The 18633-nt window shown below is 40.4% G+C and overlaps 1 protein-coding gene across 2 annotated transcripts in view; it reads right to left on the reverse strand.

The window, feature by feature from the left end:
- Positions 1-1636: 1636 nt before the first annotated feature.
- BNIP3L (BCL2 interacting protein 3 like) overlaps positions 1637-18633 on the reverse strand; it is a 41581-nt gene continuing 24584 nt past the window's right edge. For both annotated transcript variants that reach the window (XM_007535039.2, XM_016193409.2), the window contains exons 3-6: positions 16564-16636; positions 7857-7960; positions 7557-7706; positions 1637-4372 (exon numbers count right to left, since the gene is read on the reverse strand). In XM_007535039.2, the coding sequence (XP_007535101.1) occupies positions 4324-4372; positions 7557-7706; positions 7857-7960; positions 16564-16636 (376 nt within the window). In that variant the 3' untranslated portion in view covers positions 1637-4323. The remainder of the gene's footprint in view (positions 4373-7556; positions 7707-7856; positions 7961-16563; positions 16637-18633) is intronic.

An 18633-nucleotide genomic window follows, 5' to 3' on the forward strand; every position in this document is an offset into this window, starting at 1 on the left:
TCAAACAGGCCATGGCCGGTGCGCCGCTATGTTCCATCGCTGGGGAGCCAGAGACGACCCGAACTGCCCCTGCGGCTACAGACAGACTATGACCCGCATAGTCAACGACTGCCACCTCTCCAGATTCAAAGGAGGTCTCGAAACTTTACATCAGGCTCAACCTGACGCTGTTGACTGGCTACGGAAGAAGGGCAAACGCTAGAAGAAGAACAGGGATCCTTCCCTGCTGGTCTGTGAGATAAAACCTTTTTTTTTAAAAAAAAAAAAAAAAGTCAATTTGGTTACAATGCTAGCTTACACATTTTTGGTTTCCTCTCTAATACTGCTTTTTAGACACACTAAACTTCATGTTATTAGTATGACACTTTTTGTATATTTTCTTTTTGTTGCCCTTGTTTTTATCATTGTTGTGTTTATTATTGTTGTTGTTACTGATGTTGTTGCAGGATAGGACAGAGAAATGAAGAAAAGGAGAGACAGAGAGGGGGACAGAAAGATAAACACATGCAGATCTGCTTCACCACCTGTGAAGCGACTCCCCTGCAGGTGGGGAGCTGGGAGCTTGAACTGGGATCCTTACACTGGTCCTCGCCATATGCTTAACCTGCTGCACTACAGCCTGACCCCCAGTATGACACATTTTTACATGTCAGTTCCTCTCACTGCTTTTACAGATATGCTCTTAATTACCCTTTCCACTTGCTGAACACTTTCCCATCTTTTCATGTATTCATCACCTCCTCAGCAAGTAATACCCTGATGTTCTGGGAGGACAAGTGCTTTGAATGTCACTGACGTTCAGTAATTGCATAGTGGGGCCAGGTACATCCAGTACTGTACATACACTGTCAGGTTCAAGCCCAGAGCTCCCACCTGATAGAGGCTGGGGGTGGGGTGGGAGGAGGGGAACTTGATCAGCAGTGGAACAGTGCTGTAGGTGTCTCTCCTTTTTGTCTGTTTCCCTTTGTCTCTCATCCTCTGTCAAAAAGAACAAAAAAGAAAAAGTGGCCCCTGGGAGCAGTGGAGTCATAGGGACACTGAGTCCAAGTGATAATCCTGGTAGTAAAATAAATAAAACACTGAGGAGTCGGGCGGTAGCACAGCAGGTTAGGCGCACACAGCAAGAAGCGCAAGGACCAGGCATAAGGACCCCGGTTCCAGCCCCCGTTCCCCACCTGCAGGGGAGTTGCTTCACAGGCGGTGAAGCATGTCTGCAGGTGTCTTTCTCTTCCCCTCCTCTCTCCATTTCTCACCGCTTGTGAAGCGACGCCTCTGCAGGTGGGGAGCCGGGGGCTTGAACCGGGATCCTTATCTCGTCCTTGTGCTTTGTGCTGCCTGCACTTAACCAGGCTACCGCCAGACTCCCTCCTCTCTCCATTTCTGTCTGTCCTATCCAATAACGACATCAATAACTACAACAATAAAACAACAAAGGCAACAAAAGGGAATAAACAAACAAACAAAAAAAAAACCCAAACATTGTGTGGAGGCTGTCTCCCTGACAGCAGAAAATTAATGGGAGCAGGTACTCTGGCATTTGACAACTTTCAAGATGAGAACTTTTTGCATAGACAGGTGGAACCTCACCTCTATACTCCCAGGCAACACACAGGGCATAAAATGATATACCAACAGAGAAAGTTTTGTGAGAGCTTTAATGGCACAAAATGCTTATAGCTACAAGTTATACATGTATTGTAAACTGTAATGATACAAAGTGCTAGCTAAGTAGATGAGTAATGCAGAATCACTTTGGCTCAGTTAATTTTCAATAATTTCAACATCTGGTTCACTTAAAAATTCATCTGACAGGCTGTTTTCAACTTCATTATTTAGAATAGTACACTTTTCTTCTATTGCAAAGTAACTTGTTGCATTTTTCAATGTGCAAGTTTCTGCAGTTTTGCTCTTGATTCTATTTACAAATACTTTAAGCCAGTTTTGATCAAACATAAGAAAAATGAAGCCTGCCTTTTCACCCCCAATTTGTAAACAGGTAAAAAGCTTTTTTTCAACATCAACCTTAAAATGTCACCTGCTAATGAGCCTTTCCAATTACATAATCTGTTTCTGTTCAACACAAATCTGGGTAGTAGCACAAACTTTTATTCCATATGTTTGGGCTGTCGATAGATAAATAAATACTACATGATTTCATCTTATGGTAAGTTCTACTCACTGTGATCATGTATTCATATTTTAAGGAATAGACCAAAATTTTCACAGATAGTTTAAGGGAAAAAAAAAAAGGCAGAACTAAATTTGTTTTCAATGTTGAAAAAATTATAAACATACCCAAGTTCAATCACACTAATAGAATTGCTATTGTATGTCAAAAGGTTAGCATTGTTGCCTGTAAAAAGGTGCTTTTAAGTATAATTTTTGTTTTCCCCTGCCAAGATACCAACTATAATACAAATTATATATTGTAGCAGTTATACTATTTAGTGCCCTTCACCAAACCTTTATTTTTATCTTATCAGACTTTAAAAAATCAGAAAGTTATCAGACTTACTTTCCTCCCAAAGAAACTCAACTTGAAGTAACTTGAAGTAAATAGGCTATTGAAGGCAAATCAAGTTTTACTGGGCTTAGGAATAAGATTGACACAAGGTATTAGGAAAATGATACTCAAAATTATTTACACCTCAAAATCTTAAAAAAAAAAAAAAAGTAATAATCTAAAAAACTATTCTGGATCTACCATCTTTTCTTAAAGATTTCCAGCTCTGTTTTGAACAAAGAAAGTCAGAGGTTAATTTTTGTTTCCGCATGACACATCAATTTTCCAGATGTGACAAACCTGATTGTCATAAGTGTTTCTAGTCTACCTGATCCTCTTAATGAAGAGACTGCTAGATTTAAAATGAACAAGGATTGGCTGTATTCAGGAATAGCGCCTATATCATAAGCAGTATTCACCTTATATATAAAACACTTAACAGTGTCCTTCAGAATCATGCTTTGTGTCCTGACAGCCAATGAAATCAACTTGAAGTAACTGGTAATCCTGATGCATTTCTAACAATTTGGTCCTAAAAAGTTTCACATTTTAGGAACAAATAAAAAATTGTATCACCAAAGAAAACTGTACTGTTCTGGAACTTTGGAAATGGAAAGATGCCACGTGAGAAAATGGCAGGACCTACAGAATTATAGCAGTGACCTCAGTGATAGCATTGTAAACATGAAGTGAGAGATCAGAAGGAAACAAATGGCATCTTGTCAGAACTTTGTCTACTGTTCCCACAACCCGAGTTGGATTTTTCAGTGTTGCTCAAGTGCTTGGAATAACTCTGAAACAATTATTTTCAGACTAAAAGCTCCAGGATATGTGTGGTGTTTCCTAACAGCAGAAGATCACATGTGTTACGGAATTTATTCCAAAGCCTCTTCTTACGAAAGAAAGAAAGAAGAAAACTTTAAAGTTATGGAAACTTCACATGCAGCTAATAAACATAAAATTTCCATACACACACACACACACACACACACACACACACACACACACACACACACACACACATCTCAAATGAAATGTCATGTATTTCTAGGCCTGAGACTTTCCTTTTCAGAAATAAAGATTTTTAAACACCATATAAAAGACAACATTATAACCATATGAGTATTAAAACCTGCTGTGTTTTAATTCTTAATCTAGTTCACATCTATCATTTATACAGCCTCCCTATTAATACAAACTGAAAGGCGCCAACAGGAGGCACAGAGAAAGAGTGGCTCCAAAGCTGGTTTAAAATAATTTTTTATTGCCCAGGATATATATTTTTCTTTTTCTTTTTTTTAAAATTTTTTTGTATGTTGGTTTCTTGTTTTAATAACTATAAATTCAAGCTTACAGAAGCTTGCCTTTATCTTGAAAAACAAATTAAAACAACAAAGCTCATATATTATTTGCTAACCTGATTTTGGTTTAAGAGAAAGATGGTAGTTCTCGAGCAAGAGTCAAATTTATGCCAGGAATGAAGCAGGTATGAGGCTGGTTTACTAAAAGGAGACAGAAGCACTGCTGACAAAATAATAATCTGCTGGTGGCATTTACAGAAAAGAAGCCCTTGAAAATTTTCTAAACAGTAAACTGTGTTAGGAAATTCTAGAGTTTCTTACAGGGGAAAAAGGGAATGAGGTTAGTAAAATGTCTCAACAGAGTTTGGATAAAATACTGGATTTGAGAGTTACTGGAACTTGGATATGTAAAAATAGGGTAGTAGTTTGGGTCATGCTTATGGTCTCAAATTCAAATAAACTACTGGGACAGTACACCACTTCACAGGCCACACGCTTTTCCAGGGGCTTTTCTTTCCCTCAGTAGGTGCTGGCAGAAGGTGAGCTCAGTCGTTTTCCAATGTAGATGCTGGAAGGAAACAGAATGCATCATGTTTCGAAACAGTAGTTTGTCTGTCGATTACACTTAAAGCCCAAACTGTTTGTCCTTGTGATTTTAGAGGTAATAGCACCCACAGCTCCTAACACCTGAAACGCACACCAACTTACTTAAAAGTCGTCACCAGCCAGTCAAACTGGTTTTATATGATAAAGTTTACTCACTAGGCAGGACTGGACAGCACAGGTGCAGCGACTAAGACAGAGGTAAAACCAGTGAGGACAGATTCCTCGGGAGTAAAGCAGAGAAAACCTCCCGTGAGATGCTCCTTTGCGGAGGGTGAAAAAGACTCTCCAGACATCTCATACAAAGTACAGTAATGGACAAAGTCAAAGTTCTTGCCAATAGTTTTTCGCTTGAGGATTCATTTTATTTTTCTATGTCAAGCAAGAGTTTTGCTTTTCAATAACGTAAGCAGAAGAGGACGAAATTATACATATGGTTCCTTAACTTTAATGTACAAGAGAAGCAAGCAACTTCTTCAAATCCTTTCTGGCTATGTTCCTCATGGACTAGTTACATTTATATAAGTGAGAGGACTAGCCTGAAAGTTCATGAGCAGAAGAGATACTGTAGGTACAAAAAAAAAAAAAAAAAAAAACAACCCCTTGAGAGAAAATGAACTACGGTACAGTTGATATGAGAGGAGATTTAAACTCCTACTGCTGCTGTACAGCAAAATCTTACAACAGTAGCACACACCTTTCCCACACACCCAGCTTCCATGACTATTCTTGTCTACCAAGCACCGAGAAACACAAAATGGTTAGGTGGATAAAACTGGCACATCTCCATGTTGGTGATTGTGAACATTTCCTTATATGCTGAGTTCCTTACAGAGAGATTAAGGGATAGGGCCAGGTGGTGGCGCACCTGGTTAAGCACACATATCACAGTGTACAAGGACCCAGGTTTAAGCTCCTGGTCCCCACCTGCAGGGGGAAAGCTTCACAAGTAGTGAAGCGGGGCGGCAGGTGTGTCTCTCCATCTCTTTCCCTCTCTACCCCCCCCCCCGAATTTCTCTGTCTCTATACAATAATAAATAAAGATATTTTTTAAAAAGAGAAATTAAGGAACAATGATGAATCTTTTGAGAAACATATGCAGAAAATGACCTATTATTCACACTAAATGAGAATAGATGTTGCTTAAAAACAAGAAGCAACAACAATAACAAAAAGCCCTGGAGTTTCATCCCTAAAGTCTTTCAAAATATATTCAATTGTACATATCAAGGGAGAAAAATAAGTTAAGTTAAACATGCCTTAAGGTGGGAAGTGTGACACTATGCTCCTGAAATTTTATAATATCATAAACTAATGTCAAATCTGTTTTTTAATCCAAAAAATAAAAACGAGATATGCCTGAACATAATTCATGAATCACAGGTAAATATGGGATTGATTTTAAAAAGAGTAAATGAAAACTATACAAAGGGGGAAAAAAATACAGAGCTGGGAGTCGGGTGGTAGTGCAGCGGGTTAAGCGCTGGTGGCGCAAAGCTCAAGGACCAGTGTGAGGATCCCGGCTCGAGCCCCTGGCTCCCCACCTGAAGGGGAGTTGCTTCACAGACGGTGAAGTAGGTCTTCAAGTGTCTTTTTCTCCCCCTCTCTATATTCCCCTCCTCTCTCCATTCTCTCTGTTCTATCCAACAATGATCATCGACATCAATAACAACAACAATGTAACTACAACAATAAAAAACAAGGGCAACAAAAGGGAATAAATTAATTTAAAAAAAAAAAGTACAGAGCTGGGTGGTGGCACAGCTGGTTGAGTGCATGTTACAATTCGCAAGGACCTAGGTTCAATGCGCAAGGACCCGGGTTCAATCCCCCAGTCTACACCTGCAGAAGGAAAGCTTTGCGAGTGGTGAAGGAGCGCTGCAGGTGTCTCTCTCTCTTTTGCTCTCTACCACCCTGTTCCTTCTCAATTTCTGGCTGTCTCTATCCAATAAATACATAAATAAAGATAATTTTAAAAATGTTTAAAAAGAAAAAAACTACCAGATTCACTCAAGAACTATTTATTATAATATCTATCTTCTCCTCTGGGGAGAAAATGTTCATATCAATCCTAAATGAAGCTAATCTTGCCTAATTTAGTAACAAGAAAACCCAAAAGGGGAAAAAATTAAAACATAAAAGAATTCTGGGGGCCAGGCAGTGGCACGTCCGGTTAAGTACACATAAGCATAAGGGTCTGGGTTTGAGCCCCCGCACCCCACCTGCATGGGGTCTGCTTTATGACAGGTGAAGCAGGTCTGCAGATGTTTATCTCTGTCTCCTATCTCCCCGTCCTCTCAAATTTTTTGTTCTATCTAGTAAAAATTGGGGGGGGGGGGGAAATTGTAGTGCTGGCATGAAGCCCCAGTGATAACCCTGGTGGCAATATAAACAAAAAAACAAATTAATTAATTAATTCACATAAAATGAGGGCTGAGGAGATAGCATAGTGGCTATGCAAACAGATTTTAATGCCTGAGGTACCAAAGGTCCCAGGTTCAGTCCCCAGCACCACCATAAACCAGAGCTGAGCAATGCCCTGGTAAAAACAAATAAATAAATGATCAATCATTTAGAGGGGGGCTGGGTAGTGGTGCAGTTGGTAAGGCACACAAATTACCATGAACGAAGACCAAGGTTCAAGACACCAGTCCCCAACTGCAGGGGAGAAGCTTCATGAGTGGTGAAGCAATGCTACAGGTGTCTCTTTCCTTTATTTCTGTCTCCAGCCTAATAAAATTTTTTTTAAAGATTTTATTTATTTATTCATGAGAAAGATAGGAAGAGAAAGAGAGAAAGAACCAAACATCACTCCGGTACATGTGCTGCCAGGGATTGAGCTCAGGACCTCATGCTTGCGAGTCCGATGCTTTATCCACTGCGCCACCTCCCAGACCACAGCCTAATAAAAATTTTTAAAAGCAAATAAATAAGATCATTTAGAGGATTAATGTAAACAATCTACTTTCAAGAAAGAAAAAAATACTATTAAAGTATCAGTATACCAAATAGTTTATCAACTTTAACAATTCTTCAAACTAACTTTATTTGCACTAAACATTAAAAGTGAAACCATCTATATTGCTTTCATTTGCATTCTGACATCTGAAAAAACAAGAATAGGATGAATGGGGTATTTTTATACTTACCCTAGCCCCAAAGCCAAAACATGAGAAAGGAAGAGAGATGGAATGAACACCTTAAGAAATTCTGCAGAGAAAATACCCCCTTTCTTCATGGCTCCACTTTTCCTCATGCTTAAGGAAGCAGAACGTTTGGGGTGCCTGAAGTGGAACTCCCTGGAAGAAGAAATTCGCAAGTCGGTAAGTAAGGTGTCAGCAAATGCATCTGCTGAAAACATCCAGGGGTTTACCAGGTCCACTACACACAAGAGTGTGAACTGTTCATATACCAACTGAATCCACTAAAAGGAACAGGTAGGAACTTACTTGGGTGGAATGTTTTCAGGTCTACTGGACCAGTCAGACACCCAGTCTACACTTTTCTTCAAAGCATCAACGTCTTTCTCTCCTTCTAAAACTTCCTCTTCAGACTATATAGGAAAAACAAAACACAACTTTAAGCAAAAAAGAAAGGTCAATTCCTCCTACTAACATGAAAAATCCAGAAGAGGACATTAAAAAGAAGGAAAAAAAAAACAACCTTGAGACTCACTGGGTAGGTGTGTCTTGCCCAGTGTGGCATCCAGGTCTGAGCCCTGCACCACGTGCAAAGTACAGTAACAGCATGCTGTTGGGACTCTCACTCTCTGTCTGTCTCTTAATTTGAATGAAAAGGTGGCCTAGGAAGTGAAAATAAGCATGCGTAAAGTCTCAGCTCTACCAAAACAAAAACTTGAGTTTCATTGTTGTTATATCTAATCTTAGATTGTGAAAATATAAGCCTAAAAAATGTATATTCTGGGGACCAGCAGAATAGCTTAGCTGGGAAGACTGACTGCTTTGACTTGTGACCCAAGCTCAAACCCAGCCCCTCCTGCACTGGGGGAAACTGATGGTGGTGTCTGTCCCTCTTTGTCCCTTCCTTCCTTCCTTCCTTCCTTCCTTCCTTCCTTCCTTCCTTCCTTCCTTCCTTCTTTCTTTCTTTCTTTCTCTTTCTCTCTCTCTTTCCTTCCTTCCTTCCTTCCTTCCTTCCTTCCTTCCTTCCTTCCTTCCTTCCTTCCTTCCTTTCAGACTTAGTAACGGGAGAAGGAGAGGGAGAGGGCAAGCACATAGACAGACCCAGACCATCACTGCGGCATATGCATGCAGTGCCAGGGACTGGAGAACTTACTATGTTTTTAAGTCCAACTGTTCTAGTTGCTGTACCACCTCCTGGCTACATCTCTCTCTCTCTCCGCCCCCCGCATCCCGTAACTCTGAAAAAGTCAGCCCAAGTTGTGAAAACCCAGCAGTGATGAAAAAAGAAACAAAAAATACAGGGGAGGAGGTGGAAAGAAAAAGAAAGATTTTGGGAATCGGGTGCAGCGGGTTAAGCGCAGGCGGCACAAAAGCACAAGGACCCACGTAAGGATCCCGGTTCGAGCCCCCGGCTCCCCACCTGCAGGAGAGTCTGCTTCACAGGAGGTGAAGCAGGTCTGCAGGTGTCTATCTTCCTCTCCCCTTCTCTGTCTTCTCCTCCTCTCTCCATTTCTCTCTGTCCTATCCAACAATGACAACATCAATAACAATAATAACTACAACAATAAACAATAAGGGCAACAAAAGCGAATAAACAAATATTAAAAAAAAAAAAAGAAAGATTTCAAGATATAATTCCAAGGGGGCCAGGCGGTGGCGCACCTGGTTAACTGCACACCTTATAGTGCAGAAGGATCGGGGTTCAAGCCCCTGGTCCCCACCTGCAGGGGGAAAGCTTCACAAGTGGTGAAGTAGGTGTGCAGGTCTCTCTGTCTCTCTCCCACTCTATTTCCCCCTTCCCTCACAATTTCTGTCTCTATTCGAAATAAACAAATAAAGATTACAGAAAAAAGATACAGGGGAGAACATGAGTAGGGAGTGTTTTGGTTGAGGGCTCCGGGATCTCCTGTGGCCTCTCCACTCGCTGGGGTCGAATAGAGTTGATATCCGGGAACCAGAGAGGCTGAAGTGTCTCTTAAGGCCACCTCTCAAGGGTGCTGTCCTTTCTGCAGGCCAGAGCAGAGAGCTCATGGATGTTTCAGAGTGTGAGACCCCCTTGCCCCTCTCAGCTCTCTGCAGGCATTCGTCCCCGCCATGGCTGAACTGATCCAGAAAGCTACAGGAGAAGTGGAGAAATACCAACAACTACAGAAAGGCTTGAGTAAACCCCTGTCAGGGCGGAAGAAGCTTGAAGCACAACTGACAGAAAATAATATTGTGAAAGAGGAACTGGCCCTGCTGGATGGGTCCAACATGGTCTTTGAACTTCTGGGCCCAGTGTTAGTCAAACAGGAGCTGGGGAAGGCTCGAGCCACAGTGGGGAAGAGGCTGGACTACATCACAGCAGAAATGAAGCCTGACCTGGTGGTAGGAGGAAGGGAAGGGGAGGGAATGAGGCAGCTCTAGGGTCTATACTGTAGCTAATAAAAGTATGGAAACAAACAAACAAAAGATACAATGCCAACAAGTATAGAAATTTTGGTAACTGTCAAATCAGGGCAATGATTAATATACAGACACACTGTCATGTTCTTTTTGGTTTGGTGTGCATTTCAATTCCTCACAAATGAAAAGTAAAAAGAAAGGGCGGAGTGTGGACAGCCTGATGCTCCAAAGTCCCAGGTTCAATCCCCCACACCACCATAAGCCAGAGCTGAGCAGTGCTCTGATGAAAGAAAGAAAGAAAGAAAGAAAGAAAGAAAGAAAGAAAGAAAGAAAGAAAGAAAGAAAGAAGGGAGAGTGGGGAAGATAGCACAGTGGTTATGTAAAGAGACTCTCATGCCTGAGGCTCTAAAGTTTCAGGTTACATCCCCTACATCACAGTAAACCAGAGCTGAACAGTGCTAGGTGAGTGGGGGAATACATATATTAAACATATATGGGGGCCAGATGGTGGCACACCAGGTTAAGCACACACATTACAACGTGCAAGGACCTAGATTCAAGCCCCCCCCCCCCCCTGTTCCCACCTGCAGGGGAAAAGTTTCACAACAGGGATGCAGGTGTTTCTGTTTTTCTCCCTCTCTCCCCTTCCCTCTCAATTTCTGACTGTCTCTATGCAATAAATAAATAAAGGTAATAAAAAAATCAAACACATTTGTATTTTAGATACCTAAAAATAAAAAGGGTGGGGCCCAGGGAGATAGCATAATGGTTATGCAAAAGACTTTCATGCCTAAGGCACTAAAGTTCCAGGTTAAATCCCCATCACCAACATAAGCCAGGCCTGAGCAGTGCTCTGGTAACTCTCTGTGTATATCTTTCCCTCTCTTGTTAAAAATAAATAAAAATAAAAGTGGGCATACCATAAACTGTATGCTAACAGACACCAAGTGATGAGAAGACAAAGAACTAGGAGAGGTGAAAGACGACGTTTACTGCACATCTGTAAAGAGACAACATCATCATGGGCTGGGAGGTGGTGCACTGGATAAGGCTTTGGACTTTCAAGCATGAGTCCAATTCCTGGCAGCAAACGTACCAGAGTGAAATCTGGTTCTTTCTCTCTCTCCTCATTCATGAATAAAAAAAATAAAATATTAAAAAGAGAGAGAGAGAACACCATCTGTGGCCCTAGGGGTGGCAGTGGCTAGAATGTTCTACTTAGAAGGGTGGTGTCTTGAGTTCCATTCCTAGCATCACTATGTCAGAGTGCTGCGCCAGATCTCTCTCTTTTATGTCAGTCAGTAAATCTTAAATAAAGAGCTCGAAGGGGGCCAGGCAGTGGTGCAGCTGGTTGAGTGCACAGGCCACCATGCGCAAGGACCCAGGCTCAATCTCCTGGTTCCCACCTGCAGAGAAGAAGCCTCCTAAGTGGTGAAGCAGTGCAACAGGTGCCTCTGTCTCCCTATCTCTCCTTCCCTACCCCTATCCAAAATAAATACAATATTTAAATAATAAATATAGACATGTGTCATTCTATGCACTTCATCTGCATTAACTTTCACTTTACATCACCTTGTAAAAAGAGATACTACTACTCTTTTCTTTTATAGACAAAGGAACTGAGACAAACTAATTGCCTAAGGCTTTGTAAATTGTAAGTAGCACCACTGGTATTCAAATATAGGAAACACATTTTAGAACTCCCACTCCTAAGCATTTAATTTCACTCCCTGGAAGGATATATATATATATATATTAAACAAATTACTACCCGAACATTTCCCAAGGTTTATTCAAAACTACTTACATCAAAAGATGTTTTCTCTCCCTTGGGATAATTTTATATCGAATAAGAATTTGAAAGAAAAATATCCTTTTGTGTCAAATAAATGAGAAAGCAACCCTTTCAATTGCAAATGTTAAGTTACAGTTTCAAGCCAAGAACAGTCTACGGTGTCAAATAGTTTCTCTTTCAATAGAACCCATGGGCATGGGAAATTCCTTAAAAAAAAAAAAAAAAAGGCAAGTTTATTCAGTTTTAAGGAATGTGATACTCTGACCTCAAAACCAAACTGCCTTTAAGCTAAGAACAAAATTCTGTTTGAACAGAATTTATTCTTTTATCAAAAAATTTATTCTTTTATCAAAGCTCCACACATCCCCCTATACACCCTGCCCCACCCCCAGCTGGAATAAATGAACACACAGTGGGTTTTTGTTGTTGATTTGTTTTAACAATGTCTAATTCCCTATAAAGTAACTGCCTCAGGAAGGGAGCTTCAGATAGTAACAGGTATTTTCTATGGAGAGGCTACGAAATTCGTACTCTAGTAGTGTCATTCTGGTTAGTTGTGATGAATTTGGCAAACTCCACTGAATGACCAAATGTAGCCTTTAGGATCAAACTTTTTCCACTGGGTGCTGAGATTACTCAGGTTCATGACCTGGCTCTTAGGTGTAAATATCAAAACATCCTAAATAAAAAATTTAAAAAAAAAAGCAAACAGGAAATCTTTATGATTTGATTATAGGGAACTGTGTGCACAGTATCTGACTACGTTCAATACACGGCAGGCCACCACCTGTTTAGTTTCCAGCTCTGGTCTCACCCATGTCTTTCAAACCACTCCAAGATTTAGATTTCTATTTGTGAACAAGTACTTTTTTAAAAAAAAATTGTGGTCCAGTGGATAAAACGTTGGACTCTCAAGCATGAGGTCCTGAGTTCAATCCCTGGCAGCACATGTACCAGAGGGATATCTGGTTCTTTCTCTCTCTCTCCTATCCCTCTCATTAATAAATAAAATATTTAAAAAATGTTTTTTAATTATTGGACAAAGAAATTGAGAGAGAAACAGGAGGTGGGGGAAGAGCTAACTGCAGTGCTACTTTACCACACTCCCTGCAGGTGGGGGCTGGGGGATTGAACTCAGGCCCTTGTGCTCTATAATGCTCGCACTTAACCAGGTGCACCACCACCCAGCCCCTTTATTTCTGAGAGAAACAAATTTATCTTCAGACTATTTTTCTTAATGCCCAGACCAGTTTAGAATGTACATCTTGAGAATGAGGACTGCAAATTCTCATCTACCATCATCCTGTGCTTCCCCTTTTATTAACCTTGAATTTTTCAGTTTCAGGTTTTAAATTATCTCCCAAATCTTAGAATTCCATAACACAGCAAAACAAAACAAACAAACAAAAAACTTTATCTAATTAAAAAAGATAACAAACATTTTTAATGAATCAATAACCTTCCTCTAGACTTATGTCTATTAAGACAGAAAATTCCTGAGTTCATGTAAAAGTCCCTCATCCTTCTAATCAGTTTCCTTCTCTCATCCACCTCTTCAGGCTCCTTCTTAAATATGAATATTAAAATGTGTTACATGGTCTATATGCAGATACAACAGTTTTACAAGCAGGAAAGAGAAAGGCAACTGAAAAGAAAATGTCAATTTCCTTTTTAATATTAGTTTATTTTGTTTTTTTAATATTTATTTATTCCCTTCTGTTGCCCTTGTTGCTTTATTGTTGTAGTTATTGTTGTTACTGATGTCGTCGTTGTTGGATAGGACAGAGAGAAATGGAGAGAGGAGGGGAAGACAGAGGGGGAGAGAAAGATAAGACACCTGCAGACCCGATTCACCGCCTTTGAAGCAACGCCCCTGCAGGTGCGGAGTAGAACCGGGATCCTTCTGCTGGTCCTTGCTCTCTGCACCACGTGCGCTTAGCCAGCTGTGCTACCACCCGACTCCCCTATTTGTTTAATCTGGATAGCGACAGAGAGAAATTGATAGAGGAGAGGGAGACTAGAGAGAGGGGAGGAGGAGAGAGACACCCGCAGCACTGCATCACCATTTATGAAGCTTCCTCTGTGCGGCTGGGGATGAGGTCTTGAGCCCAGTTCTTTGCACATTGTAATGTGTGTATTCAACCGGATGCACCACCACTCAGCCCCTGAAACGTGTCAATTTCTATCATCTTTCAGTGCTGTGCTGATGTTTCTGGTCCCTAACCAATACCAGCAAAATGTCTAATACGAGAACCTATACTCTACATACTCCACAAAATAGACTCTTGAGGACTGCTGTCCTTGGTGTGCTCGGAAATATCCATTTCCTAAATGCACTGGTTTCCTTTCACCCTAAGTCCTGGACACCTTTCCATTCATTCTCACAACTCACATTCATTCATGTATTTTACCAGAAACAATGGGACTCCAGAATCATGTCTGCAAGTGGAGAGTTCTACCACTGTGCCATCTTCTGGTCAGAGCTCTGAATACAGTCCTATGAGCTATGGCTACCAGTACAGGACGGGGAGGAAGCCCCAACCTGTGTTGGTTCCCACTTAACCTGACTGCAGAGCCATCTTAGGGAACTTCTCACTAAGCAAATGTTTCTCACCATATATTTTGGAAAAAAAAAAAAAAAAAAAAAATATATATATATATATATATATATATATATATATATATATATATATATTGATTTAGATTCTCAGCATGCTTGTATAAAGGGCAATGTGGACTGGGCTTTCTCAAGGGAGACAAACAATTAACTTCGCTTGCTATCTAGGGAGTCTTCATGAGACCTTATATTTTTTCTTCCTCATTAGTTCTAACTCACTGCACTTGGCACTGTAGAAACCAGCAATGAAACAAGTCAAGTACGGCCTTTTCTACAGAAGAGTTTTGCCACTTTAAGCTCCTGTATTGTATGAAGTTCATTCTGAAATGAGTAGATTTTCTAGCTTTCAGAGAGCAAGCACATGGATGTCATAGTCAAAGTGAGGAGAAAATGTGATGCCTTTCAAAACAGAAATAATGTCAGTTGGTCCAAGATAACAATGCAAAGTATTTCTAATGCAAAGGGATACAGGACATAAGACAGTGAGAACCTCACAAATTTTTTTTTTTAATTTTTCTAGAAGTCATTTCAACATTCATTCGACAAATAGTCAAGCACTTTAGAAGAAAAACACAATGGTAGAAAGAAAAAAAAAGACAGTGGCTCTTGTGTTCAAGAATTTATAGTCTTGATAGTTTTAGTTGACTTGACATAAAAAAATACCAAAAATATTCTGGGAGCCAGGCAGTGGTGCACCTAGTTAAACACATGTTACTAGGTGGAAGCACCTAGCTTTTGGGGGGAAAGCTTCCTGAGAAGTAAAGTATTGCAGGCGTTTCTGTCTCTCTCTCTCTCTCTCTCTCTCTCAACCTATCTTCTCCCCACCCCCAATTTCTTTGTTATGTAGGCAGTGACGCCCATGGTGACAACAACAACAACAAAAACGAATTATTAGTAAGAAAGAACCAGAGTATTACTCTGCTATAAGCTAGGACTAGAATTTAGGACCTCGTGTTTGAAATCCAGGTGCTCTACCCACTGAATCACCACCTTCTAGGTCACTAATTATGAACTGTATTCTATATATATTTATGAGAGGGATAGGAGGGGAGAGAAGAACCAGACATCACTCCGGCACATGTGCTGTCGGGGACTGAACTCAGGACCTCAGGCTTGAGAGTCTAACACTTCATCCATTGCACCACCTCCTGGACCACAAACTTTATTCTTTCACTACTATATTCATCCTGATTTTTATCTTCTTTAAGTTAGGGCATCTTGTATAATTTAAATGAACTTAACCCTAACTATTGAAATTCACCCTGACTCCTGAAACTCCTGACTCTGAGTCAAGATTCCAAATTTCAGAAAGTTTTAACAGCTGGCTACAAAACAACTTTCTTTCTTTCTTTTTTTTTTTTTTTTTTGGTCTCCAGGGTTATTGCTGGGGCTCAGTGCCTGCACTACGAATCCACTGCTCCTGGAAGCCATTTTTTCCCCTGCTTTGTTGCCCTTGTTGTTACCCTTGTTGGTGTCATTGCTGTTGTCGTTGTTGGATAGGACAGAGAGAAATCGAGAGAGGAGGGGAGGTAAAGAGCGGGGAGATAAAGATAAGACACCTGCAAACCTGCTTCACCACTTGTGAAGCGAACCCCCTGCAGGTGGGGAGCCAGGGGCTAGAACCAGGATCCTTCGGCAGGTCCCTGTGCCTTGTGCCACGTGCACTTAACCCACTGCGCTACCGCCCGACCCCCCAAAACAACTTTCATTTTCATTTATTTTGCAACCTTAAACAAAACATGTGTTTCAGCTTTTTCTGTTTATAAACTACATAAATCTAGACACATTAGATTTTATAATTATAAAAAAGTTATATATATATTTAGTTCTTTCAAGGTAAAGCTCCAATTTCCTAGCTGTACAGCATGGACTACACACCATCCTTAGTAAATTTCAAAATGAGATTCTAGAGTAACATTTTGGCACTTGTGATGCCAGGGATTAAACTCAGGACCCCTTGCTCAAGAGTGCAGGAAACCATGACTTTAAAAAAAAAAAAAAGTTTTATCTATTTTTATGAGAAACAGGGAAAGAGCCAGCCAGCAAGATAGACACTGACCAGAGAATGACTCAGCTCTGGTACAAAGGATTGAACCTTGGACTTAAACATGTTTTTAAGTCTCATTATTCAGTATTATCTTAGCAGAAGCATATTTAGAGGCTTGAATTTTTTCTGATTTATTCACTGTAGTAAAAAATAAATAAATAAATACACACACCTGAGAGCTATGGTCCCTGCTGGTATGCATTTCCACATCAAACATAATCTGTCCATCTTCTTGTGGGGAAGGGCTAGAAAGGAAAGAATTTGGCCATTAGTTTTGGCACTCATTTTCTCAAGTAAATTCTGTGCTGGAAATTAGAAAATTAAAGGGTACACTAGTATTGATTTGCAAATGTAGCAAGTTAGAAAATATATCATAATTGTAAAAGAAAAACAATGACACATTTCCCCAAGATAGTCATTAGTACATTTCACCCTCCAAGCTGTCATCCTGGTCTACAACAGGGGCTTGGGATGCCAACCTCTCCTTAATGCTCCTCCTTTCCCACTTCTGAGTCCCCTGAATCTGCTGTGATAGTCCTCAGCCCAGGATTCAGCCTTACAATTCACGCTTACTACTAAAATCACCTGGGACTTTTTTAGAGGCAATGAATTGCCTTGCAATGGTAAATCTGCAAAGGAAACAGTGCCTAGAAACATAAAGCTGCCAATTTTTTATTTTTCCCCCCAATAAAGGTAAATTGATTGCACAGAGCTAGCATGAGCTTTGTCAGCATTCTTTCATTAAATAATTCACCACCAGCAGTTCTCAATTAATTTACTGCCAACAGTTCTAAAAGAAATCTCTGTAACTCTCAGAGGGTGTTCAAGGTTAAAGTTTTCAAAATTTCATTAGAATATACCGGCCAATTTCATACTTCCATCAGGTGTATAATGAAAATTTTCACAGACTACACGTTGTATGATAATCATACAGGACTAGATAGGACAGTAGTGCAGTGGGTTAAGCGTAGGTGGCGCAAAGCGCAAGGACCGGAGGAAGGATCCTGGTTCGAGCCCCCAGCTCCCCACCTGCAGGGGAGTCGCTTCACAAGTGGTAAAGCAGGTCTGCAGGTGTCTATCTTTCTCTCCCCCTCTGTCTTCCCCATCTCTCTCCATTTCTCTCTGTCCTATCCAACATCAAAATAAATAAATAAATAAAAAGGACAACAAACAAAAGGGAAAAATAAATACTAAAAAAAATCTTAAAAAAAAAGTTGTAGATCCAGCTGTCTATCTAACCAACCACTGAGATATGTAACATAAAAATAAATAAATAAATACACTGGGGCTGGGCGGTGGCACACCTGGCTGAGCACACGTACTACAGGACATAAGGACTGAGGTTCAAGCCCCACCTGCAGGGGAAAGCTTCATGAACAGTGAAGCCATGATGCAGGTGTTTCTGTCTCTCTTCCCCTCCACTTCTGTCTTTCCTCTCAACTTCTTTGACTCTATCCAAAATACATAAATAAATAAATGGTTTTTAAAGATTAAAAAGAAAATCACTATTTTTATTGTTTTTGTTATGCAGAAATAATTAGCTTTCTTTTTTAAAGTTAGTTATGTTAAGATGAAATGGGGCCATTATTTTAAAGGAATCGCTATTTCAATTTTTTTTTACTTTTTCAACTCCAGTATCAATTTACCGAGGCAATGCTGATTCTACAAGATGTGGCCATGAGAGTACAGTTACACATTTCCCCAAGATAGTTATCAGTACATTTCACCCTCCAAGCTGTTATCCTGGTCAACAATATGGACTTGGGGCCAACCTCTCCTTCGTGATCCTTCCTTCCCCCTTCTGAGTCCCCCGAGTCTGCTGTGACAGACCTCAGTCTGTAAAGGATTCAGCCGGTATTGTCCTTTGCATCATTTCCCACACACTATTTGTGAGTGAGATCACCTGGTATTTATACTTCTCTGGCTTATTTTTGCTTGACACCATTTTTTATAATTCCACCCACGTTGTAGCAAAGGAAACATTAACTTTTAAATGCGTAAAAAAAAAAAAAAAAACTAGTATAGGCACAGGCCCTTTGGAATATAGCTAAAATATGCCTACTAACTATCTACAAAATGGAGGAGACCACCCCAAGTCTTCATCTGCACTATTCCAGCCTTTAGGGTCATGATTGGTCAATAATTTGTTTGGCTTTCTATGTTAACTCTCTTTTCAGCCACCAGGTTCCAGATGCTAGCAGGATGCCAACCAGACTTCCCTGGACAGACGACCCCACCAATG

This window comes from Erinaceus europaeus, chromosome 19 (genome assembly GCF_950295315.1).
Source record: "Erinaceus europaeus chromosome 19, mEriEur2.1, whole genome shotgun sequence".
NCBI lineage: Eukaryota > Metazoa > Chordata > Mammalia > Eulipotyphla > Erinaceidae > Erinaceus > Erinaceus europaeus.